The sequence below is a fragment of the Mus caroli genome, unplaced genomic scaffold (genome assembly GCF_978045245.1).
Source record: "Mus caroli unplaced genomic scaffold, Mus_caroli_1 scaffold_6, whole genome shotgun sequence".
NCBI classification, from domain to species: domain Eukaryota; kingdom Metazoa; phylum Chordata; class Mammalia; order Rodentia; family Muridae; genus Mus; species Mus caroli.
In genome coordinates, this window is record NW_028227261.1 from 121,443,855 (window position 1) to 121,469,781 (window position 25,927).

The 25,927-nt window shown below is 46.4% G+C and overlaps 1 protein-coding gene across 1 annotated transcript; it reads right to left on the reverse strand.

The window, feature by feature from the left end:
• On the reverse strand, positions 1–25,302 carry Gabrr2 (gamma-aminobutyric acid type A receptor subunit rho2). Its single transcript, XM_021160873.2, has 8 exons — positions 25,212–25,302; positions 19,466–19,533; positions 15,571–15,794; positions 14,761–14,843; positions 14,434–14,574; positions 11,719–11,871; positions 10,484–10,680; positions 1–550 (listed from the first exon to the last, which is right to left on the reverse strand). Exons 1-8 carry the CDS (start codon positions 25,282–25,284, stop codon positions 239–241), a joined length of 1,251 nt encoding a protein of 416 aa, XP_021016532.2. The 5' UTR covers positions 25,285–25,302; the 3' UTR covers positions 1–238.
• Positions 25,303–25,927: the final 625 nt, after the last annotated feature.

Genomic DNA, 25,927 nt, shown 5'->3' on the forward strand with positions numbered 1-25,927 from the left:
TCTTGTGAACAAGTTCACAAACAGCAGAAGACAGCTGTCTGTTCAGAGAAGTCAAAAGTGTGAACTGGAATATCATGAACTAGGAAAAGAGCCATGAAGATGGGGTGAGGGCAGCTGGAGGTCCCCGGGCTCCTCCAGGCCAGAAGCAGCTGCTTGGCCTGGTGTGGAGTGTGGTCATTAGGTCCATGTATCCACCAGTGGATGTCCATGCCCTTTCACAGACACAGCCTTAGAATCCCTAGGAAAATACTGACCAATAAATTAGGTTGAAAACTATGTAGAAGGCAGGAAATATCAACCTGGAGTATTTGTCAATGGCATGGGTGTTCTGGAAAATGTAGAGACCCATTTGGCCTTTCAGAAGGCCTTTCTTTCTGGAGGAGGTCAATTCATTGTTGAGGGCCAAATGAACCACGATGTTGTCTGGCCTTTCTTCTTCTGGCAGAATGTGGCTTCTTGGGTAGCCAGCCAGGCTGTTGGCCTCAGATTCACTGTAGCTTCCATCCAGCATCATGGTCCTTGAATGAAGCATTCCACACATGCATGGAAGCTGCAGGCAGCAAACAGAAAGGGCTCAGTTAGATGTTGAAGATGGAAAGGGGAGCTGGCCTTGTTACAGAGTAACTACCCACTGCTACTCTGGCTTCCAGAGAGATGTAGTTACAAGGACATCAGAGAGCACTGAGTACAGTAATTCTCTAGTCACACCCACTCTGGACTGCTCAAAACTTCCAAATAGTTCCGCTATTGTGTAGCAGTTTTCTCACAATTGAAACATTTCATTCTGTCTGGAAGCCCGTTAAGAAAGGAAGGAAACAATTCAAAACAATTTCAGGAAGTTCCTGAAACTGACTTGATTCATCAGGCCCCCTCCCTTCCCAAGTTTTTAAGAGCTGACTGACTGCTGACAAGCCAAGCAGGGAGGAAGATGACTTGAGACAAGCCCAGCCGCAGGAGTGAAGTAGAGTCTGGGAGAAGTGCCTGGAAAGAAACAAAGACCAAGCAGGCGGCCTGGAGGAGACCAACGGTGGAAAGAACCAACCTGCTGAGCTGCCTGTAGCTGCCCAACTTCTGTGAGCTGTCGCACCTGGGGTGGGCTTTAGTGATGCTGCTGTCTTTGAGTCATTTCTGTTCCTGTGAGTAACCCCTCATCCATATCCCTGTAAGTAATCCCAGTAAGTCCAGTTGGACTTTGATGGCATCCATACAATCTGTCATGGGCAATCTATCTGGGGTGAGTAGATGTGTGTGTGTGTGTGTGTGTGTGTTATCTTCTTATACAATAGCTGTGCAACCAGAATTGAGAAGCACTGATCTAGCCCCATTTCAGAAGTCAATCCTGAGATGCAGGTAGTGCTGCACAGTTCTCCTGAAGCCAGACAACAGGTCTAAGATCCAGGACTTATTTTATTTATGTTGTTTAACATAAGATCTTACTGAGCAACCCAGGTTTGCCTAGAACCCTCACATTTTCCCTAACTCACGAGTGCTTAAGCCAGGAATTGAAATCTATGCATTCGGTTTCTAATGCTGTATTCTACCTCTGTGTTCGTGAACCAAGAAAAACGGTTGTCCCTAGTAGTAGAACGCTTACCTGGCAGGTGCGAGAGCTGCTTGGTTGTTCTGTCTCCAACACTGACAAAAACTTAAAGCAAAGAGTGTCCTTATTCAAAGTTGCATTTATGTAAGAGTTAAGGGTCATAAGGAGGCGTAATAGCACATGCATGTGATCCCAGCATTCCAGAAACAGGCAGAAAGGTCACCAGTTTGAGGCAACCTAGGCTATTTGTGAGAGACTCTGTCTCTTAACAAATAAATAATAAAATAATTGGGATTTTTTTTTTTGGTTCTTCTACTGCGCCTTAAAATAACTAATTAGTTATGATGGAGGCAATCTCATGAGTGCACATGCAGAGGCCGGATGAGGAAAGTGTCTTTCTGTGTTACTCTTCACTTCATGCATTCAGTCAGCCGCTCATTTGTTCATTCATTCATTGATTCATTCATTTTGAGATGAGGCTCACTATGTAGTACTCAGTTGGCCTGGAACTCATTGTGTGGATCAGATTGATCTACAACATACAGAGTTCTGTCTGTTTCTGCCTCCCAAGTGCCAGGTTTAAAGATGTGTTCATCATCACCATCCTCATTGTCATCATCATCATCGTGAAGTGTATGGTGTGTGTCTGTGTGTGGGCATGTTCATGTGATCAAGTGAGCAGATGCCCACTGAGACCAGGAGGCTGGCTGCTCTGGGGCTGGAGTTCCAGGCAGTTGTGAATTGCCTAACATGAGTGCAGGGAGCTCTAGTCTTCTATAAGAGTAGTATAGACTCTTAATATTGGAGCCATCTCTCCAGGCCTCACCTTGTTTTTTGAAGCAGGGTCTCTCATTGAACTTGAAACTCCCTCTTTTGGCTAGGCTGGCTGGCCAGCAAGCTACCTCACTCCACCTGGCTCCTTTCCCCAGCACTGGTGTTACAGGCACATGTGAACTCAGGTCCACTGTCTCAGGAGTGCTCTTATCTGCGGTGCTATCTTCAGAATCCTCATGATGCATGTAAAACAGCCCAAATGCACTGACCGAAGGCTGAAAGCTCAGTTGCTGAGAACAACTTTCTCCTGCTGTCCCACACAGAAAACACTATGTATGGTTAAACTGTTCCCAAAGTGGTAGCTGAACAGAATCAGAAGAAAGCTTTGCTATTTTTTTAATAGAAAAGTGAAAGATTGTCAAAAGTATTTAAATAGGGGGTGGAGAGATGGCTCTGTGGGTAAGAGGCCTTGTTATATTTTGCAGAGGACCCAGGTTCAGTTTCTGGAACCCATATGGTGGCTCACAATAGTTGGTATGTCCATAATTTCAGTTCAGGGACATCTGGCACACTCTTCTGATTTCCTCGGGTACCAGGCATGTACATGGTACACAGATATACATAGAAGTAAAACACTCATAAAATAAAATAAATAAATCTAAAAAGGAAAGACTATGTTTAAGGTATTTAAATATGGGCTGGAGTGATGATGGCTTAGTGGATAAGAGCAACCTAGTGTATTTGGAGGAAGAGAAAGGACAGTTTTCAAGGTGCCAGGCAAGTGTTGAAGACTGCTAGAAATCACGACTGGTGGTAGTGTCCAGTTCTTACTGGGAGCACTCCTTCTGAGCCCATTTTCCTGTAAATAAGAAAGGGTGTGGGGTGGGGATTTAATCCCTAGTTGTCAGCTATTGGTCAACTTTCTATTAACCCCCTGGCTGCCTTAAAGAAAAGCACTGTCAGTCTGATGGCCAGATGGGTACCCTTATGCCAGCACCAGTTATTTTCAATACTCTGTGGCCAACTTAAGGACCCTCTCAGGCTTGGGTTCTAGGTCAGCTCTGTCCTTTGTACCAAACATTATTTCCAGCGGCCATACTGGGTTGGAACTCCAGGATGCAGTTCCCAGTACCTTTCCTGTACTCTGCTATGCTCTCTCTCTCTCCAGAGGTACCTCATCCTGTGGTAGCCTGCTCACAGGAGCCCATCTTCCCACCCCAGTTCCATTCACTGCCACTCCACCTCTTGTACAGACCCAGAATTCTCCCCACCCTCCCATCCCTGTCTCTCCTTTGCCCTACTGCAGTCTGCTTGTAGGAGCCCCTCCTCCCACCACACATCCACCCCCCTGGGAACTGTCTCTTAGTGGGGACAAGATCCCCATAGCTTTTTTTCCCACAGGCCCGCTCAGCCCCTTCTCCTAGCCCATCTCCATTCCTTTCTGCTGACTACCAACCTGCAAAAGTGCTCCGTACCAGTGAATTCACAGCCACCACTTGCCTAGAATCCACAGAGGGCAACAGCAATTGAAGGACAGAAGACCCACACAACAAAGACAAGACCAGCTCTCAACACCTAGAATCACTGCAAACACCCTGTGAACACTTAGACTCCAGCACAAAATCATGAACATGAATAGCCAAGAGAATGTGCTTCCACCAAAACCCAGTAACTCCATTACAGTAGGCCCCGAGATATGCAATATAGCACAAGACAAGCACGTCAAATCAGCAACTGGGGATATGTCCAAGGACCTTAAAGAAGACATAAAAAATGCCTTGTTGACATCTGTGAAACCACAAACAGCTGAGTAAAAGAATGACAACGGGAAAGAAACCCAAACTGAAGAAACTAGAAATGAAACATTTAGAATTTAAAGCAAAAACCTCAGTGGTAAACATCACCAACAGATTACAAGACAGAGAGGAGAGAATCTCGGTTGTGGAACACAAGGCAGAAAAAATTGAAAGCTCTGTCAAAAAAAAATGTTAAATCTAAAATAAATAAATAAAAATCGAGCACAAAACATCTACGAAATCTGAGACACTGTGAAAAGACCAAACCTATGAACAATTGGGATAGCACTTATCAAGGTACAAGAAGAATACAGAATGGCAAATAATCGAGACCAGAAAAGGAACTCCCCTTAAACATAATAACCAAAGCACTAAACATACAGAACAAAGAACGGATATTACAAGCTGCAAGGCAAAAAGACCAAGTAGCATACAAAGGCAGGCCCATCAGAATAACTCCCGACTTCTCAGAGGAGACTCTAAAAAGTGAAAACCTTGGGCAGATGTTCTGCAAACTCTGAGAGACCACAGGTGCCAGCCCAGACTAATATGCCCAACAAAACTTTAACAATAAACAGAAAACGGAAAATGTTCCATGGTAAAAACCAAATTTAAGTAATTTCTATCTACCAATTCAGCCCTACAGAAGGTACTAGAAGAAAATAGAGTCTTAAGTTAACTTCCTAGGCAAATGGATGGACCTGGAGGGCATCATCCTGAGTGAGGTAACCCAATCACAAAGGAACTCGCACAATATGTACTCATTGATAAGTGGATATTAGCCCAGAAACTTAGGATACACATGATATAAGATACAATTTGCTAAACGCATGAAACTCAAGAAGAATGAAGACCAAAGTGTGGACACTTTGCCCCTTCCTAGAAGTGGGAACAAAACACCCATGGAAGGAGTTACAGAGACAAAATTTGGAGCTGTGACGAAAGGATGGACCATCTAGTGATTGCCATATCCAGGGATCCATCCCATAATCAGCTTCCAAACGCTGACACCATTGCATACACTAGCAAGATTTTGCTGTAAGGACCCAGATATAGCTGTCTCTTGTGAGACTATGCCAGGGGCCTAGCAAACACAGAAGTGGATGCTCACAGTCAGCTATTGGATGGGTCACACATCCCCCAATGGAGGAGCCAGAGAAAGTACCCAAGGGGCTAAAGGGAACTGCAACCCTATAGGTGGAACAACAATATGAACTAACCAGTACCCTGGAGCTCTTGTCTCTAGCTGCATATGTTTCAGAAGATGGCCTAGTCAGCCATCACTGGAAAGAGAGGCCCTTTGGACTTGCAAACTTTATATGCCCCAATACAGGGGAATGCCAGGGCCAAAAAGGGGGAGTGGGAGTGGGTGGGTAGGGGATTGGGGGGTGGGTATGGGGGACTTTTGGGATAGCATTGGAAATGTAAACTAGGAAAATACCTAATAAAAAAGGAAAAAAAAAAAAGAAGTTAACTGCACCCAAGAAGACACAAGGAATTAACTATTCCAAAACTATTCAAAGGGGGTGGATCCACATTATAACCACAAAGTATCAGGAATCAGTAAACATTGCTCAGTGATTATTCTCAATAAAAAGACAGACTAACAGAGTAAATTAAGAAACAGGGTCATATTCTGTTACGTACATCCAAGAAACACACCTCACCATGAAGGATAGACATCACCTCAGGTGAAAAGGACAGGAAAGGCATTTCTGAGCGATGGATCTAAGAAGCAAGCAGGAATAGCCATTTTAATATGATAAAAATAGACTTCAGGCCCAAAACTAATCAGAATCGTGAAGGATACTACATACTTATCCAAAGGAAATTCCACCAAGGAATGTTGCTATTTTAAACATTTACACACTAAACACAAAGGGCACACAAGTTATAAGAGAATTGACCATCACATACCAATAATGGGTGACTTCCATACCCCACTCTCGTCAAAGAACAGGTCATCCAGAAAACAAAACAAAACACAAACATGGAATGCTGGCATTAAATAATGCCATAAATCAAGTGGACTGAGCAGACACGTTCAGAACATTCCACCCAAACTCAAAAATTTTTCTTCTCAGAAGCTCATACAACTTTCTCCAAATTGACCACTCAGGTTCAAAGTAAGTCTCAACGGATAGAAGAAAATTAAAACAGCACCCAGCATTTGGTGATTATGATTCAGGCTGGATATCAACAACAGAAACAATGAAAAATGAACATCTTATTACTAAATGAAAATTGGGGCAAAACATAAATCAAGAAGGAAATTAAAAAGTATTAGAACCAGTATCCCCAAACTTACTGTCATAATGAAGGCAGCTCTAAGAGACAAGTTCACAGCACTAGGCAGCTACATAAGACCGAAAGCTTAAGAACAAGAAGAAATCACAGTCAAGAGGAGAAGGCAAGAAATAATCAAACTGAGGGCGAAAACAATGAAATGCAAACAAACAATACAAAGTATCAATGAAACAAAGAGTTGGTACTTTGAAAAAAAAAAAAACAATAATATCTGGCCTGGGACTCTAAGCAGGATTGAGCCTGGTTAGTGCTTGGATGGGAGAAAATTAATAAGACTGAAAAACACTTAGCTAAATTAATTAAAAAGATAAAAAGAGAAGATACAAATTAATAAAATTAGAGATGATTTATATAGCAGATATAAATCCAGAGAAGTGTGACATACTCTAAAAATCTGTATTTCACCAAACTAGGAAACTTAAAATAAACGGTTCGATTTCTCGATCTCTAAGATCCACAGAAATTAAATCAAGATGAAATAAGCAATTTAAACAGATCTGTAATCTCCAGTGAAATACAAGCAGGAACTAAAAGTCTCCAAACCAAAAATAGATAGATACATAGATGATAAGTAGGTAGGTAGATAGATAGATAGATAGATAGATAGATAGATAGATAGATAGATAGATAGAATAAAATAAAATAAAATAAAATAAAATAAAATAAAATAAAATAAAAACAGGACCAGATGGATTTAATGCAGATTTCTACCAGACTTTCAAAGAAGAACTAACATTTATATGCCTCAAATTATTCTCCTAAATAGAAACTAAAGGAACATTTGTAATATATACCTGGATTTTAACAATGAAGCCCAAAAAGTACACATTGGGAAACAGACAATATTTTCAGCAAATGGAGCTGGTCAAACAGCATGGCCACATGTAGAAGAATGCAAATAGATTCGTACACACCATCCTGCACAAAACTCTACTCCAAATGGATCAAGACCTCAACAGAAGATCTGAGACCCTGAATCTGATAGAAGAGAAAGTGGGAGACAGGCGTCAGGGAAAAGGACATTCTGTACGGGACACCATCAGCAGAGGCACTAAGAGCAACAATTACTAAATGGAACCTCATGAAACTCTAAAGCTTTTGTAAGGCAAAGGATACCAGCAGTCAGATGAAGTAGCAGGACATTAAGCAGGGAGTTTCCAAGAGATGAAACACAAATGACTGAGAAACAGTTCGTTCAACATCCTTAGCCATCAGGGAAATGCACACTAAAAGTACTTTGAGATCTCATTTTGGCTCAGTGAGAGTGGCTAAGATCAGTTGAACAAATGACAGGAGCTGGAGGGATGGCTCAGTGGTTGAGAGCCCTGGCTGCTTTTCCAGAGGACCGGGGTTTGATTCCCAGTACTAACATGGCAACTCACAACTGTCTGTGTCTCCAAGCCCAGGTGATCTGACACCTTTACACAGAAATACATGCAGGCAAAACACCAATGCACATAAAATAGAAAGAAAGGTTTGTAAACAAACAAACAAATAAATAAATAACAGATCCTGCTAGTGAGGATGTTGGGGGATGGTGCACAGGTTATTCGTTGCTGGGAGTGCAAGGTTGTATTCCATTATGGAAATCAGCGTTGTGGTTTCCCAGGAAGCTGGGAATAGATCTACCACAAGATCCAGCTATCTTGGACATATATCTTGAATATATATCCGAAAGACTTTACATCCTACTATAGAGACACTTAACCATCCATGGTCATTGTTACTCTATTCATAACAGCCAGAAACTTAGCCTAGTCCATCAACTGACAGATACCAAAAATGTGATACATTTACATAATGGGCTATTATTCAGTCGTTAAGAAATTTGCTTAGAAATTTGCAGGTAAAGGAATGGACCTAGAAAAAGTCATCCTGAGTGAGGTAACCCAGACCCAAAAAGACAAATATTGTGTGTTTTATGTGTATCTCTTATATGTGGATGTTAGGTTTTTTTAAGCCTTCAATATACATGCCACAATCTGAATAAACATGAAGTTAGGTACTTGCAGGGACTAATAGGGAGGAGGAGATCTCCTAAGGAAGGGAAATAGAATACATTTTCATGGAGAGACAAAGAGGAAGTTAGGATAGTGTCATGGTTTGAACATGCTTGGCCCAGGGAGTGGCACTATTTGGAGGTATGGCCTTGTTGGAGGTGTGTCACTGTGAGTGTGGGCTTTAAGACCCTCATCCTAGCTGTCTGAAAGCCAGTATTCTGCTAGCAGCCTTCAGATGAAGATGTAGAACTCTCAGCTCCTCCTGCACCATGCCTGCCTGGATGCTGCCATGTTCCTGCCTTGATGATAATAGCCAGGCCCAATTAAATGTTGTCCTTATAAGAGTTGTCTTGGTCATGGTGTCTGTTCACAGTAGTAAAACCCTAACTAAGATAGCTAGGATTAAATAGGGAACGGGATAGGAGAAAAGAGAAAAGGAGGGAAAGGGGGGAGGGACAACTGACACTAATTGTCATTTGAAAAATCATATGGAAACCTACTACTGTAGATGTTTCCTAAAATATACATATGGAATTTAAACAGAGTCACCAAACTAGACATTGGACCAAGAATGGGTTACATCTTTTTGAGTCATTGCACAAAGGGGCCCCATAGAACCCCAAACATCACAGGCTATTGCTAAAGCTATTGCTTACTCTCTACAACCAAATGGTAAGGCCTTATGGCTGAAGACAGCAGTTGCGTATCTCATTGAACATGGAGGAGTCTTGCTGATGCCTAACCAGAAGTTCCACTCCTGCTGACTGGCATTCATGGTGTTGGAAGGTGCTCTGCAAGCTACCAGAGAAGGGAGACAATCATTAACCCAGCTACAAACCCTGTGACCTGCAAAAGCGACCTGCCTGCCTGCAAGATAGTCTGCTGCAATCATGGCACAATTATTATGGGAATAACCATCCGCTCTCTGATTGGATGGATTTAAGGTCCACCCTATGCTCATACCAGACACTGCTAAAGTAACAAGAACCTGAGACTAGGTCAGCCATTGCTTAGGTTAAGACCAATACTATTACTCTGCTAAAGGAACACAGTAAAATGACTGCTAAGGACCTTCTGCTGTACCCACAGATCAGAGCCTCACTCAGCTCTCATCAGAGAATCATCTTCTTGCAGTAGATACTCATTAATGCAGACTCATGACTGTACAATGTACAGAGTGAGAGACTTTGGAACACTCACTCCTAAAAGGGATGTCTTCGTGAAACCTCTCCTCTCAGGGATCAGGGATCTATGTGGAAGAGAGAAGGAGGAAAGACTGTAGGAGCCAGGGGTGCTGGAGGACTCTAAGGAAACAGTGTCCTCCAGGTAGAAAATGACGGACGTACACCTGAACAGCAGACACTGTGGCAGCATGCACAAGGCTTACACAAGTTCAAGTCAGATGGGGTCCTAGCCCTGAGATGGGGAAGTGACATGAGCTCCCACCCCTAACCAAGAAGCTGTAATTGTTTAATTAATTACATTAATCTGTAAATGGAGTCCCCTAGATCTATTAGCCGTCCATGTCCAGCAGTAGATGGACAACACAGAATGAACTCAATGGTAGTTTTGTAATATTTCTTGTCTCATTTTGTTTTGTTCGAGCATTTTTTTTGTCTTTTTGTGTTTCTTGTTTCTTGTTTTTCTTTGTTTGTTTGTTTTTTAGGAGAGATGGAGGAAAAAGAATATAAAGTCGGATTGGTAGGTGAAACTGGGGACTGGGAAATCACAATCAAACTATATTGTGTATGTAGAAGATACAGTTGTGGATCTGAGAGTCTGGGGCTCTAGATGGTGGTCCCTGCGGCCGCTTCTGCCTGCTCACTGCTATCGCCTGCAACATTTGCTGTTGTCAAATGCTGAGGGGTGCAAAGGTTCCCACAGAACAGCATTTAAAGAGCTTCTTCCCTACGCACCATTTCTGTCTGAATAGGGCAAGAAGAGGATTGTTCACACTTTGGCATTAGGTATTGGCCCCTCCTACCTGTCCTTACCCATCCGACAAACTCATTCTTGTCCAGGCACTAGCCCCAGCTTACAAGAGAAGAGGAACGTGGTCTCCGCACCTTCTCCCGGAACTTCCGTTCCTTGTGCTCCTGCAGCGTGGTCAGGTAGTTGACAGCTGCGTACTCCAGCACGGAGAGGAAGACGAACACAAAGCTGACCCAGAGGTAGATGTCCACGGCCCGGATGTAGGACACTCGGGGCATGGAGGCGTTCACACCCGTGATGATGGTCGACATGGTCAGCACTGTCATGATGCCTGTAAAAAACCATGTTAGTTCAGCTGCTGATCTACCCCAGAGCAGGGCCCACACCTCACAGTCACAATTTTCTATTCTCTGTCCCCTAAACCAAGTGAGAGATTTCTCAGCCATATTTCCACACAGTGGAGGCAAGAGGCTCCGCTCCTTAAAATCAGGCCTTCTCTGACTCACACCTCCTGGAATGTCACCCTCAAGAACCAGTGGCTTGTTTTCAGTCACCTTGGGAGTCTGAGTTTCTGTGCTGTGGCTGACAATGTGGTGCCTCGTGAGGGACCACTTATGATGTGTAATTTAAAACGGTGACCCAGGGATACCTCTGAAGGAATAAACCTGGGGACTAAGCCACATTCACTAAGCTCTGTCCAGTTCTTCTCCACTAGGGCTTGCCCGGTAAACCCTCTCATTTGTCAGGGTCTACTCCAACTTTACCCAAATTGCAATGCTTGATTGTAAATTTTCACTCTGGAATTCAGGGTCTGTCAAAAGCCAGAGCAGCAGTTCTGAAGGAATACAGTCTTTGCTCCAGAAACTACATGTTAGCGCTTGCTTCCAGCTACGTTTTAAGATTTACAGAAGAACTTTTCAGGATTTGCCAAAGTCATTCACTCACTTTAGTACTGTACTCCCATACTATGTTGTTCATAGTCCAGATTGTCTCTACCTTTGTGAATTGATGCAGTCTGAGGGCTTCTTACAATGTGGTACCTCAGACTTCAGATGGATAGAGTAGGCAAGAGGCAGCAAAGGCTTCCCTCAACTTACAAGCTCATCAGGTAAGACTTCTAAAGACTTACTTTGCTTTTTTCTTTTAAAAAAGAAAAAAAAGAAAAGAAAGAAAGAAAGAAAAAAGGTCTTTTTCTCTGCAGCCTAAGTTGGCCGCAAACTTCCAGTCCTCCAGCCGCAGCCTGAGTGCTGGGATTACTTTATTGAGCCGCCATGCCCCGATCATGACTTTAATCCTCCATTACTTAGCGAGCAGCTGAAAAACAAAGCAAACCAAAAGCATCCTACCACACCTTATCAAATACTTTTACCCAGTGAGACTCTGGCGGGCACAGCTCTGTGGTCGATCCAGAAGGACACCCAGGACAGCATGACCATGAGGGTGGCAGGGAAGTAGGTTTGGAGCAAGAAGAAGAAGATGTGACGACGCAGAGTGAAGTTGATGTACAGACGGTTGTACCAGCCTGGGGACCACAGGAAGGAGGGGTGAGGTTCCATAGAGAGCATCCCGACACTTCTCATCAACCACTTGTTAAACACAGCTGCTAGCTCCCCAGAGTGCCTGAATGCCACCTGAGGACCACACTGGCTTTTGAGTTCTGATCCACACAAGGTCTGTGAAATGCCTTGGAACAACTCAAGGGCTACTCCTACCCCTGCTCTGACTCCACAAGCTTGTCCCGGGTTGTGAGCCCTTGCTCCGGTAGTGTGAGTACAGGTGAGCCTCAGGCTGCATCCCAGAGACTCCCAAGAAACACTGGGGACAGACAGGCTATCAGGCAAGAGCAGGAGGTAGGTACTGAGGGGAAGGGAGGGTTAAGCCAGTAGGAAAGGGTTGGAACAGTAGGGTGTGTCCAGACAGGCTTGACACCTGGCTACTAAGTGTCCTCCTGGGCTGTCTGAAAGGGCTGATGCTTTCGGGGAGATGGACAAACAGAAAGTGTTCTTCAAGAACAGGAAGAAAACAATCAGGTCATCCCATCAGGCCTATTTTCCCCACTCTAAACGGCATCCACGGAGCAAATCATATTGCTCATTAGGTTTGCACAGAGTCTCCCTGAAAATGCTGGGAGCTGCCCCTAGTCCTGAACAGTCAGGACTATTCCTTCGTCCCTGATTCTATTCAGGAAAAGCAGAGAAGTTGTGCTGGAAACACTGGGCTAGAGAAAAGAACTATGACAGGTGCATTGTGGGCTAAGTCCTGTGTGTGTGTGTGTGTGTGTGTGTGTGTGTGTGTGTGTGTGTGTGTGTGTGTGTCCCCATGGGCAAGCACACAGTGAACAGCAGGAATGAAAGATGCATTTGAATCTGAACTCCAGAAAGGTTTAAAGGAAAGAGAACACACGGACAACTGCACAGTTACAGCACAGAGGCACTAAAGGAACAAACAATGGCCTCTCACAGCTCTGAACCTTGAACCATAAGCTTAATCCTTAAGTCTTGGTTTCCTAATCTGAAATCAGGGAATAGTAATATATAAATCTTGGGTCTGTAGGGTAGAAATTACTTCGCTTATACGAAGAGGCACATAATAGACAATATGTAAGCAGTTTTTAGCAGTGGCTTCATTGGTTTGAATTTGGTAAGAATAAATAAGAGGGCTGGAGAGATGGCTCCGTGGTTAAGAGCATTGGCAGCTTGCCCAGTGTGCCTGGGTTTGGTTCCCAGAATCTATATAGTGATGTATACTGTTCTATTTACTCCAGAGTTTCAGGGGATCTGATGCCTCTTCTCACATCTGATGGCACCAGGCGCGCGCACACACACACGTGCATCAGCTAAAGGGAAGATAATGATGAGCACATTGGATGTGCACTGAAGCAGGCCTGTGGCTGTCCTGATGCCAACTCAGCACTAGGCAGGCCTGTGCTCTTCCAGTGTTTGGTACTATGAACATATCGGGTGGGGGAGGCAGATGACCATCTGGGACAGCATGCAGGATAGGGAAGGCACACAAAACTTTCCATAGAGGGGCTTGGGCATCCCAGCTCTGGGACAAGGGACAATGAAGTAAGAGTCCTATTGGAGCCAGTATCTTACAGGAGTACTATTGAATTGTATTTAAAGATAAGTGGAAGTCTCAACTCCTACTACCAGCAAGTGGGACCTTATTTAGAAATAGGGTCTCTTCAAATGTAATTAGGACAAAATAAAGTCACGTTGGACTATACTAGACCCCAATGCAGTGACTGGTGTCCCTACAGAAGAGGGAAACTCGGACATGAACACACAGGAAGACACCAAGTAAGGACACAGGAGAACAACACATGGGGACAAAGTAGGTTGGGGTGGCACAGAGGCAGGTCAGGGTGCCAAGCATTGCTGGCGAACAGCAGAGGCTGGAAAGAGAGGTTCTGCCCTCCAGCCTGCAGAGGGGGCATGGCCCTCAGACCTCTGAGCTCACAAACTGTGACAGGCTAGATCTCGGCTGTTTCAAACACCTGGTCTGAAGAACTCCCTTATAGCAGTTCTAAACATCTAACCAAGGAGTTCAAGGTGAGACTAGACAAGGTTAACCGATGGATCTCCTCAAACGTTCAGATGTGGCCCAGGATCCAAGAGGTTTAAACCAAGGACGGAAAAATGATGCCCCTGGGTTAGTGGTGTAAGTCCGTGAGCATGTCCAAGGCCCTAGGCCAGCCTCCAGCACAAAATAAATAAATAAATAAATAAATAAATAAAACAAAATATAGCTTGCATGTAGATAATAAATACTTTTCCTTGCTTAGCTGTGAAGTAGAACATATAAGGCCATAGAACAGCACGCAAACCAGCACCCCATTCTTATGACTCAGACAGCTGCAGTATGAGTACTTGAGGGCCTCTACTAATCTGTGTCACCTCTGAGGATGGGACCTCAGAAGATAGCAGTCAACTCTATCTCCTGCTTTTCAAAACTGCTACATGGGACTATGCTCTATTCAGATGGTCCACACCCTATGTGTTGGAAGTGGCAAAGGTGGAGGCTGGAGAATTCAAATGTGTCTCTCCCACATTTGAGTCCGGCCGTGACAGTCATTAGCTACCAGTGCTGCTGTAGAAGGCCAGTCTGGAAGTCGTGTGAAACTTCTGGATCAGAAACTGGGACAAGGAGATCTTCTCGTCCGTCTTCAGGGACTCGTCCCCGTTCTTCCAGTACAGCATCAGATCTTCGTCTGTGTACGCATCTTGAGGAGAGGAAAACAAGGGAGCTTTGACCCTGACTTCTCTGGTTGTGAGAAGCAACAAGGAAGCCCTGTGCCAGAGGGAGCGGTTCTTAGCACTGGCGGATAGCCCTCAGCCTCACGGTTCTCAAGTGGCCCCAAGGTTGGAGAGCAATAGGGCAAAAAGGCATAAAAGCCTTGAATACTTACAGCTCTCCAGCTCCAAAGAGCAGGTCTGGGAGTCCAGGGGGAAGTGGCTGAAGTCCATGTTGCACATGGCAGTGACGGTAATTCTGGAAAACACAAAGACGTGAGCTGGCTTGGGAGTGAACCATCAGCTCAGGCTGCGCTCACACTTAGGAAGACCCAGTATGTCACCCACGGTGGTGGCAGCCTCGATCTGTCACCCTAAGAGGTCAGGCATCTAAGCCATGGAAACTTAGTTGGAACGTTATCTTCTGGACCCCCAGGTGGGTCTCCTTTATTGAGCTTGCTGTCCCTTGGCTACTGGAGTGGAGATGTTGGCTCCTAACTGTCGACACTTGCATCCATTTCTGGCAGCACTTCAGCTGTCAGGACTGCCTCCCTCAGAGATGCCTGGGAGATGGGGCCGGAGTCATCCTCCACCCAAGAAAAGAACATATCTGCTATTGAAATTAATTCCGGTGAGCCACACGAACAGGCCAGGAACAAGGAAGGACCCTTGAATCAGCCAAGTCCTCTCAGAAAGCAACCTGAAATAGCACTTAATAAACAATAACTACTGTTATTAAGTTTAAATTGTTATTGGCAACCAACTAGGATCATAGAGTTTAAAAGATAAAAAGTCACTGTTCCCATCAATAGGCCACACTAATCTTTTAACTCAAGTGTAAGACCCCAGCCAAGAGGAAGTTGCCATCTGCAGGGGTGGCATCAGACTGACTGACAGCAAAAGGCTTGTGTCACCCCATAGACCCTACTACAGTGCCAAGCCCATCAGGGCCAAAGGAGCTGGCGAAATGGCCGATGGACTGTTACCTCATGCTGTATAGCACATGGCCATCAGGGAACACTCGCAGCATGATGTTGTCGGTGGTGGTGTCGTGAGTAAATGACCTTTTGGAGTGCACAAAGAAGACATCAGGAACCCAGATCTTCTTCACCAGCCGGCCATCAAAGGTCATGCTCTTGTTGCTGCTGCTGGGGAAGGCCAGCCTCTCATCCCTCCAGTAATGCCTCAGGTACAGGGTCATGGTGAAGTCCTGGGAGCCAGGGCGAAAGCCAGAAGGGCTTTAGTCGGGAAGGCCTAGAGCTCGTCCCTCCCTGCAATGGATCCACCACCCTTCACTGCAGAACCCCCCAGATCCTGCTTCCAGGCTCAGAGTGACAGCCCTGCCGTCCTGAGCACAGTGGCCAGCATGGTGGCACTATGGCTCATTTGTGCAACTGAAAACCCAGCTATGGAGCCACCAGGGTGTACTGCTTCCAGAGCCCCAGCCTTCTGCACTAGGTCCCTGTGTATAGCATCTTTTACTGTAATAGAAGATAAGCACCAGCAGTCAGTTTGGAAAGGAAGGTGTGATAATCCCCTTCACTGAACTGTATTAGAAGAAAAGAGCCTCAAGGCTATGACTGAGACGCAGGGTTGGAGGACGAGTGTTAGACAGAAACAGTACAATATATGGAGATCCAAACATGATGGGGCCTTAAAGGGAAGGAAGGGGAGGCTTCCCTTTAAAACCTGGAAAGCCTCTTCAAGAGTAAAAATGAGGGGGCTGGAGAGATGGCTCAGTGGTTAAGAACACTGGCTACTCTTCCAGAGGACCCAGGTTCAATTCCCGCCATATACATGGCAGCTCACAACTGTCTATAACTCCTGTTCCAGGGGATCAGACACCCTCACACAGACATAAATGCAAGCAAAACATCAATGTACATAATAAATAACTTTTAAAAGATAAAGACTGAGAAAGGGGGAAAGGAGGAGAGGGGGGAGGGAAGGAGCTATGGGAGGGATGGTGGGAAAGGAGTCTTTTCAGATGGCAGCCTTCAAGGCAACCTCCATAGCTGTCTTCCTCTAAGCTTCAAAACCATCCCATGAACAAAGGAAAGACTTGACTTCTAATAACCCTTTAAAGGCATGGGAAGTTTCATAACACGTGGTTTAGTTCAGCACAGAATATGTAACAAAGAGCATGAAGGAGCCATGTATCATAATTGAGAATTGCCAAGTCACAGCACGGACCACTTTACCCCGGGAGACAAATCTGGGAGGTGTGGCCTGATTCAGGCATCCCAGTAGTACCTCAACCAATGGATTTCAGTTGAGGGGCAGTTCCAGAAACCTGGACAGGCAGGTATCCCTTCCACAAAGATTTCTACCAATGGACTTGTGAGATCCTTGAAGACAGAGCTGTGCTCTCCACACACTGAATTCCCGTTCACCAGCAAGTCACAAGGTAAGTGCTCAGTAAATGCTTGCTAAAGGAGGTTTGGAGACGTGGCTTGGTATAGAGCACTGTCTGACTCATGCAAACTCTCAGGCTCAGTCACCAGCATCATTAAAGATAATTCCTCAATGGAAATCTGGGAGGTGATGCATACTTACTATGCGTTCAGCCTCGGGGCTTATCTTGTTAAAAATAGGTCTCCTGATATGTCCTACTGATGCTTTAAACCAAGAGCTGGGCCTTTAGCCATAAGCTAGAGCTAAGACTTAGTTATGGGGGAGAGGGGAGTGACCTCCCAGAAGACTTTCTTCTGGAAGGAGATGAAGAAGAGAGTGTGGTGAGTGAAGAGAACACTTCAGCCATGAAGGGGGAAAATCTAAGAGTAGGTCTACACCAGTCCATTTCTAGACTACCTAGCTACTTCTCAGCACTTGCCATAACTCCTCTTCCATGTACAAAAACAGTAGCTTATGATGACTGGGAAGGGACCAGCCAAATGCCCCTCTGGTCACACAACTGGAGCGCATGCTCTGAGGGACACCAGGGAGTAGGTTAAGAGTGTCGCACTGCAAGTTCTCAAATAACCAACTGTGTGCGGCCAGCTTGTGTGGTCTCTGCCTGCTTCTTTCTTTTTGCTGGAATCCTGCTTTCCCACTGGTTGTGGATTCTCTACGGCCAAGTCATGTGTCCTGGTTGGTTCTCTGTCAACTTGACACAAGCTAGAATCATCTTGGAAGAGGAACCTCAATGGAAAAGAGGCCCCGGTCAGACAGTCTACTGACAGGTCTGCAGGGCATTTTCTTGATTAAGGATTGGGCCTGGCTCACTGTGGGCGGGGCCAATTCTGGGCAGATGGTCCCAGGGTGTGTAGAAAGCTAGCTGAAGCTGGACATGGTGGCATATGCCCCTTGATCCCAGCAATCAGAAGGCAGAGGCAGCTCTCTGTGAAGCCATTCTGAACCACACAAGGAGACCCTGTCTCCCAAACAGAAAGAAGCAAACCAGTAAGCATCACCCCTCCGTGGTTTCTGCTTCAGTTTCTGTCTCTGGATTCCTGCCTTGAGTTCCTGCCCCGATTTCTCTCAGTGATGGGCTGTTGCCTGGAAGCGTAAGCCAAATAAACCCTTTCCTTCATAAGTTGCTTCAGGTCATGGTGTTTGATCACAGCAATAGAAACCGTAAGGCACCATTCTGGTCACCTCTCCTAGAATATCAATCTGAAGCCATGTTTGAAGGAGGGCAGATAGCTCTTCATACCTGAAGTTGGTGTGTCCCTGTGGCCTAGGGAAGCCAGGCTGGACCCAGACTCAGCTGAAGCCAGCTAGTGAATCCCCGAAGGGTCTGGCAGGCTGTGCTCCAGTGTCCTGGGAACCTTCACACCTGCACCTTCCACACCCAGATCCTACTCCTGCCAGGAGCTGAAGCTCTGGGGAGTAAACAGCTTGTGCTTTCTCAGCTCTGCTGTTCTAAGTCAGCTCAGAGCCAGGGGAGGGCTGGGCGCTCAGTGGCAGAGGTCTGCTTAGAGGTGCATGGCCTTGGGTTTGCTTGCTTGGTTTGCTGGGATCAAAGGGCATATGCCACCAATGCCCCAGCTTCAGCCTGCTTTCTTACACACCCTAGGACCACTTGCCCAGGATTGGCCCCACCCACAATGAGCCAGGTCCTCCCATATCAATCCAGGGAACAAGGAGGGGGCTGAGGAAGAGGAGAGAAGGGTGGGGGTGAAAGAAGGAGGGAAGGAAGGAAGAAAAGCTGAAGAAGGGGAAGGAAGGAAGAGAGAAAGGATGAGGAGAGGGAATGATGGAGGGAGGGGAGGGGAAGGGAGGGAGGGAGGCTCCAAAATAAATCCATAGCAAGAGAGCTGATTATGTGAGTTAAGAAGGAAAGACAGAAGGCCCAGACCATGTGCTTGGGTGAGCCCCTAAAGGAACTTTATCTCAACAGAGACCTAAAGGATAAGACAGAGGCCTCCTGGGAGGAGCAGAGGAAGGCCATGTGCAGAGGAAGTTTGTAAACTTAAAGAGCAGTGCACAGAACACAGAGAGGACTGAAGCATGGAGGAAGGTCACTCTCCCCTTCAAGATGAGGGAGCCTCCACAAGACAGTCAAAAGAGAGTATGGACATAGAGGGTGGGGTTGGGGTGGAGCCGCTAGAGGGTGCGGGATGTGGGGGAGCTGTGCTCACACGAATATGGAGAATCAAAGCACTGAAGGACTTCAATCAAAATGCCTATCTCTAGCACTCCCCCAAGCGTGGGCCCCCTGTTTATATTACCTGCAGCCTGCCTTCAAAAGGCCTCAGTCCCCGCTAATTTTACCAGTGGAAACAATAACCCTAATCTAGAGGCTGCTGTTCCTTGGACCAACTTCCAAGACCCAATCTGGTCACTTCTCTGCTTTCGCAGCCACAACCTGTACCCCAGAGACTCCCATGGCCTCAGCAATGGGACCTCTCCCTGAAGCCAGCCTGGGGCAGTGCCTACCATGTCCACCTCGGAGATGCTGTCCAGACTCTCCACCTGCACGTCTACACCTACAGGGATGGCGGGGCCTGTGGAAGAGCAGAGACAGCTGATTAAGATGCAGACCTCTCCACTAGGGGCTCAGCATCACCCCTGTGAAGTGAAGGTTGCCTAGGGGGTGTGGCAGGGGCTCGGAAGTCTATGTGAGGTGTTTTCTGTGAGTTCCTGAAGTGTAAGGTGCCTCCGCGTCGTTGTCACTGAGGTCAGAGACTGGGTGTACACTACGCACTGTTCCTAGGCGGAAGTGAATGCTCTTTGTGATTGCTGGGCAGGTTATGAGCTGGATTACGCCCACCTCCATTGTAGACTGTGTCTGCAGGGTAGATGGAAGTCAGAGTGTGCGTCCCCCAGTTCCTGAGCAGAGACCTCGATCACCTGACCTGAGTCTGGATCACCTTCCTATGGAGAACTAACACACAGCTGGAGATTTGCCCTGTAGTAGCTTTTAGTCTAGTATGAGATGAGATGTCTAACTAGTTATACCACAGCGCAAGACAGCACTGCGGAAGGTTGGAGGCACATCGAGGGAGATTCTACGGATTTCTAAAAGCATTCGTCTTCGAGCTTATCTAGGGACCTATCTATTTCTTGAGCTGGATGGCGGGTAAATTATGAGTTTGCTTAGTGGGAGGTTCATGAGCTGAGCGCTTGGCTAGTGCGCTTTTTATACATGTATACGGTAGAAGTCCACCATTACAGGGTAGCCTCTGGGCTCGGCGCAATATGGGAGACTCCCTTCACTAGCAGGTCTTCTCTCTGACCTTGTCTGGGGAATTGGAAATCCCCTACCTGAGGGATATCTCATAACCATGACTTGATTAGACTATATTCCTTCTTCCTAACAAAACCTATTCAGCCAGCACCTGAGGTTCCTGAAATGTTTCTCCATGCTGATGCGGCATCCCAGGTACCCTAAGCCCCCAGCCAATGACCTTACCCCATCCTGGATGTCCCTATCCTCAGTTCTTCAATCACCCTAAGTAAATTGATCTGCGTGCTGATTGCTGGTCCCAGCTGCTTGGGTATTCGTTGATTCCAGATGTAGTCAAGTTGACAGCAAAGATTAGCCATCACAGTGTCTGAAAATAAGTTAAAGCTACCAGATGTGTTAGTGCCACCAAATACCCAACTGCACTGGAGAAAACATCTGACTTCCTCCAGTCCCAGCCCATACACCTGAGAGAGATGGATGATCAGCATAAAGCCAACATCATGTGGTTACTCTGAAGCAATGGACAAGGAGGAAGGGGCACACTGCAGGCTTTGTGGTCCTACAGATGGGCAAGAATGAGGTCATTCTTGGATTTATGTAGACTAGAGAAGCAGTCTCTGAATAAGTCATTCCTGGCCTCCTCACCCAGTTAGTTCTTCAATTGGATGAGGTGATTGCTGTAAGAATAACCAAAACCAGAGAGTGTACAAGACCATGGAAGTGACCACGCCCCTTTTGAGGGTACATGACCTAACAAGCTCCAGATAGAGTGGAGAGCCTCCTCTCTCTCTCTCTCTCTCTCTCTCTCTCTCTCTCTCTCTCTCTCTCTCTCTCTCTCTCTCTCTCTCCCTCTCCCTCTCCCTCTCCCTCCCCCTCCCCCTCCCCCTCCCTCTCTCTTGCCCTTCTTGCCTTGCATCTCCCCTCATCTCCTTAGTTATCCTTCACACCACCTGCCTGATGCTGACTGCTCATGTCTGTGCCCTGGCCCTGCCCACTGACACCATCTGGGTAAAACAGACAGGTGGGAAACATCCTGGAGCCTCTGGAGAAAAGCCCGGGGTTTGGTGTATTTGCACATGCGCACACGCATGTAACTCGAGTGTTTATATGTTATGGATGGGGAAGCTGAATAATCCTTATTCTGGGAAACCAACTTTTGAAAAACTGTGTGATCTCAAATTTTAAAACAATTAAACAACTGCATTATCACACTATCTGGGTCTGAGTTTTGTCTCCATCGTTAGCTTTAGTGTGACCTTGGGCACACATATTTCTCTGAGGTTCAGCTTTCTCATCTGCCTACTAGAGAGGTACTTTAATCTTGACTTCCGTACAAAGCCTGTGATGGATGCTACACACAGAGTTAGAATTAAGGGCAAGCCAGAATTCACTACCTAGGTTATCTTGCTTTTGGTCATGTTTTAAAAGGACAGATTCTGGAGGCTACACAGTTGCCAGTTTATTATCAGTTCCCACGAGCTTTGCTGACAAGGCCTTGAGTCTGTGGGTTATGGTGGCAAGAATTTCCTGAATTACTTTCCAGAGATGGGGCTATTTTGCAGAAAGCAGTGATTCCCCCATTAGGCCTATCAAAAGTGCCTGCTGGGTGATGAGAACAGAATGGAAGGCTAGACCTCTGCCTCTATACTGAGTCTGCCCCTTTGCAGCTCTAACCTGTGGGTAAGGTTGGCTTGACCTAAACCTCTTTCCTCCCTTTCATGCCTAGATAAAAAATCACTAAGTCAACTTCCCCCCTCTAAGCCACTGTAGTATCACCTAGGAGTCTCCCAGTCCTACCCATGGCCCCCTCCATGTAAAGCTTGTGCACATAGCTGACACACCCAAGACAGTCAGCTCTGGCAGCAGCCTCTCAGTTGTGTTTGTGTGCGTGCCAACAGTTCACCCTCAAGTCATTGGCCTTTCATTGATAAAGACTAGCAGGCTGTCCTCACAAGCAGTTATGTTAGCATGCCACGGTCACTGTGGCAGGGCTCACTTACCCAGAGGACAGCCTGCACCTTACTCCTCCTGACGTCACCTTCAGCACTAACGGAGCAGAGGGGCAGGCCTACAAATGGGTTAATCCATGTAGAGAAACAACTGTCTCCCAACCTCTGACACTGTTGTTTAGATTACTGAGGGGCCACACTGACAATCTGGTTCCCAATTATCTGTCATGTATCCAGAGTGGATCTCTGCCGCACTAGAACTGCCTATGGTGCCTGGATTCCCCCAACAAGGTTCCTGGTTCATCACCTGGGCCTGGGCTCAAACGTGGCCATGGTAGGTTATGTTTTCTTTCCCCAGTAGAGTAGGCAGAAACAGGATTGAGACCATCATACACAGAACATAGCAGGAAGGCCCAACAGCAAAATGCTATGGGGCTACTCCCAAGCACTGTGAGTAGAGTCTGTTCCAAGTTACTGTGACTATAGAAAAAGAGTATCTGTGGGGTCCTGTGTTACCTGTCGAGAACCTGCCATATCAAAATGAATAAGAAACTCACCAAGGGTCCAAAGGCAAAGAATTCTACAGGCTCCTTCACAAAGCCTCTTTTTATGATGATATTTTCTCAAACTAACAAAATTAGTTACAATGAAAAACAAAACTGTAATAACAGTTCCTTACTGTGAGCACTGACTGGTCTTCCAGAGGCCCTGAGTTCAATTCCCAGCAACCACATGGTGGCTCACGACCATCTGTAATGGGATCTGATATACTCTTCTGGTGTGTCTGAAGACAGCTACAGTGTACTCATATAAATAAAAATAAATAAATATTTTTTTAAAACAATTCCTTATTGATTGTCTTCACTTGACAGTTTGGATGTCAGATTGTTAGATTATTACTTTGTGGTTAGAACATGTGGTTAGCATGTGGGGAACCCTGGTTTCAGTCCTAGATGAGAGAGAGAAAGAGAGAGGAGGAAGAGGAAGAGGAGGAGGGATAAAACAAGAGAAAAGGATAGATAACATTGCAGCTTAACTTGAATAAGTACTAGCAGGTGTGCAGCACCCCCCAGGTCCACACAGCCTCACTGACTGACCAGTAAACTCAACATTTCACAGACAGTGTCTGCTACAAGCCCGGAGCAGCGCAGCCAGGCAGCCAGGCAGCCAGGTTGTGTGTGTGTGTGTGTGTGTGTGTGTGTGTGTGTTGGGGTGTGGGGTTGGGGGCTGATGTGTTTCTCCAGGAACTGAGAACTAGGGAAAGGAGATATAGCGCAGTGTTGGGAGGTGCACCCACAGGTGCAATTAGAGACTAGAAGGAGGCTTAGTTAACCCCAAATACAGGCAATAGAGGAAGTTCCAGGGGCTGGAGAGGTGGCTCAGCGATTAAGAACATGTATTTCCCTTCCGAAGGACTTGAGTCCAATCCCCAGCAGCCACTGGACTTCGTAATCAGACATGCGTGTCTGTGCTGTGGTAGCTACTTCCTTTGTTGCTGATGGCACTCAGTCTGTGCACCCCTGCATCTTTTGCACCTGTCTTGCTGCTGAGACACTCCCTAGGTTCCTTTCTTTTCTGGCCAGCCTCTTCCGGTCCCCATGACACGACTTCCTGTGGTTCTCCTTTCAAGCTGCTGAGGCCCTTTCTTCCTCAGCAGACACCCACAGCGGCTGTCCTCCGAGGTAGGTAGCCGACTCAGTCTCTCTCCTGAGGTGGATCACTGGCCCAACTAACACAGCGGAATTGTTGGTAAAGACCTGTCCAGTTTCTTCACTCTCATGCTCCAAGCAGGCATACATACTATGTGAATCTAAAATAAACTCAGTGTGGCTGCTGAAGTAGCTTAGCAGATAAGTACTTGCCACACAAGCCTGATGACCTGAGTTCCGCCCAGAATCCGTGTTAAATACATTGCCTTTTAAAACGCAAAGCCTGTGAGATAAATTAATTTCTAAATCCTTCGACAGCCACACAAGAGGAAGCCTGACAGCTGGGCTTTCTGTGAGGATGTGAACGAGCAAGGGCTTTGCATATATTATCTGTCAGTCTGGACAGCTCCAGAAGTTGATTGCTGTTCCCATTTTATAAAGTGGCAAACGGAGGCTCAGAAAAGATCGGTGGCTGGCCTGACGATATTCTACAGCTTACTGATGCCTCGGGAAAATGTGTATGACGTGAAGGTGATCCCTGCCCCAGGAAAATGGGGTGGGGTGGGGTGGGAATCCTAAAGGATGTTAGAGGGCAGAGATAAGAAAATAAGTAGCCTGCCTGGGTTGTCCTGGCTGAGGCTGCTCTCTAACATGCTCTGGCCCTTAGTTCCTTCCCGTGCCCGTGGTTAGGGCTATCTGAGGGTGTCTGTGAATTCTGCTGTTCTCATTCCGTATCAGACATGCTGTCTCCTTTCCCACCTCTGCCATGGCCTGGATGCTTACACCCTACAAAATGAGAGTGTTGAATTCCAATCACCCACCACACCAGGTGATGCTATTAGGGGATGCGCAATTAGATCTCAGACCTGTGAGAAATGAATGTGTACGGTTTCTAAGCCACCATGCCTATGGTACAATGTCACAGCAGCCCAACCCAACTGAATGTAGGTCCCAGGGAGGGGTCCCCTCCCTGATCCCCAAAGGGGAAAGCTAATGGTGAAACGCAGTACCAAGTGTGAGGGACTTCATCATGAGCAAGGTGACTGCTGCCTCGGACTATGGTGGCTCCACCACCAGGAGCCCCAGTTGGCCATGAGGTGGCCTAGATCCTTCACTATTTGTTTTGTTTTGTTTTGTTTTGTTTTGTTTTTTTCAAAAGACAATTAGCCTGGTCTCCTTGGTAAAGGAAAAGAAAAATGGCTGAGTTGCCTACAGCCTCTTTCTGTCAACAACCTCTCCACTGCCTGCCTGTGACCACTTCTTTCCTTAGCTTACCTCACTGAGGGGAGGGGAGCTGTGTCCCAAAGCATGGCCCAGCCTGCGCCCAGGCTGCAGGCACTGGGGACAGGTGAGACAAGGTGCCTGGAACCCAACAGTAAGGGGAAGATACCTCTTACCTCCAAAGGCTGGCCTCATAGTGAAGTCGTGGTCCTCTACCCTGAGCAGAGGCCGAGGCTTTCCTGGCCGCATCTTGGTCACATCAAGGTTCTTTTTATTCGAGTGGCTGCAAAGAAACAGAAATGGGTTTCCATGGCCCACCGAGGCTCTGGGAGAGACTGAGTGGGTGGAAGACCGCCTGCAGGGTCCACCTGTTCAGCATTTCTTCTTTATTCTGATGCACACCCTCACAAGGATGTCCACCCCAGGGCAGATCTTTCCAGAACATTCCTGAGAGCAGATAGCATCCCCTGAGGACATTTTGTACCTGCCAAGGTTTTAGTGAGTTGTGACTAGATGAAAGTGTTTAAGCTGAGAGGTGGTGAAAATTATGACTTTTTTTTTCTTTTAAAAAAATTTCCCAAAGCTGAGCATGATGGTTTGGTGACGCACACCTTCGATCCCAGCACTCAGGAGGCAGAGGCAGGGGAACCTCTGTGAGTACAACCAGCCTGGTCTACTGAGTGAGTTCCAGGACAGTCAGGGCTGCATGGTGAGACTCATGTCTTACAATATGGTTTGTAATAAATATGCTGTGACATAAACATCCCCAAAGCTCAAAACACTGCTTGCCCCAGCTAGACCTGCAGTGGCTTCTGTCAGTCCAGGGGACAGATCTGTCCATCCCTTACCTAGCTAGGTCTCCTCATTGTCTTATACTCTTTGCAGATTAATT

What these genes read in the sequence shown, in the direction of transcription:
- Gabrr2 (XM_021160873.2), bottom strand. Translation starts at nt 25,284, where the DNA reads ATGCGGCCAGGAAAGCCTCGGCCTCTGCTCAGGGTAGAGGACCACGAC. An exon ending in TATGAGGCCAGCCTTTGGAG is followed by an intron (nt 19,534 to 25,211) that starts GTAAGAGGTATC and finishes GCTCTTCCACAG; the next exon opens with GCCCCGCCATCCCTGTAGGT. An exon ending in GCCCGCCAGAGTCTCACTGG is followed by an intron (nt 10,681 to 11,718) that starts GTAAAAGTATTT and finishes GGTTTTTTACAG; the next exon opens with GCATCATGACAGTGCTGACC.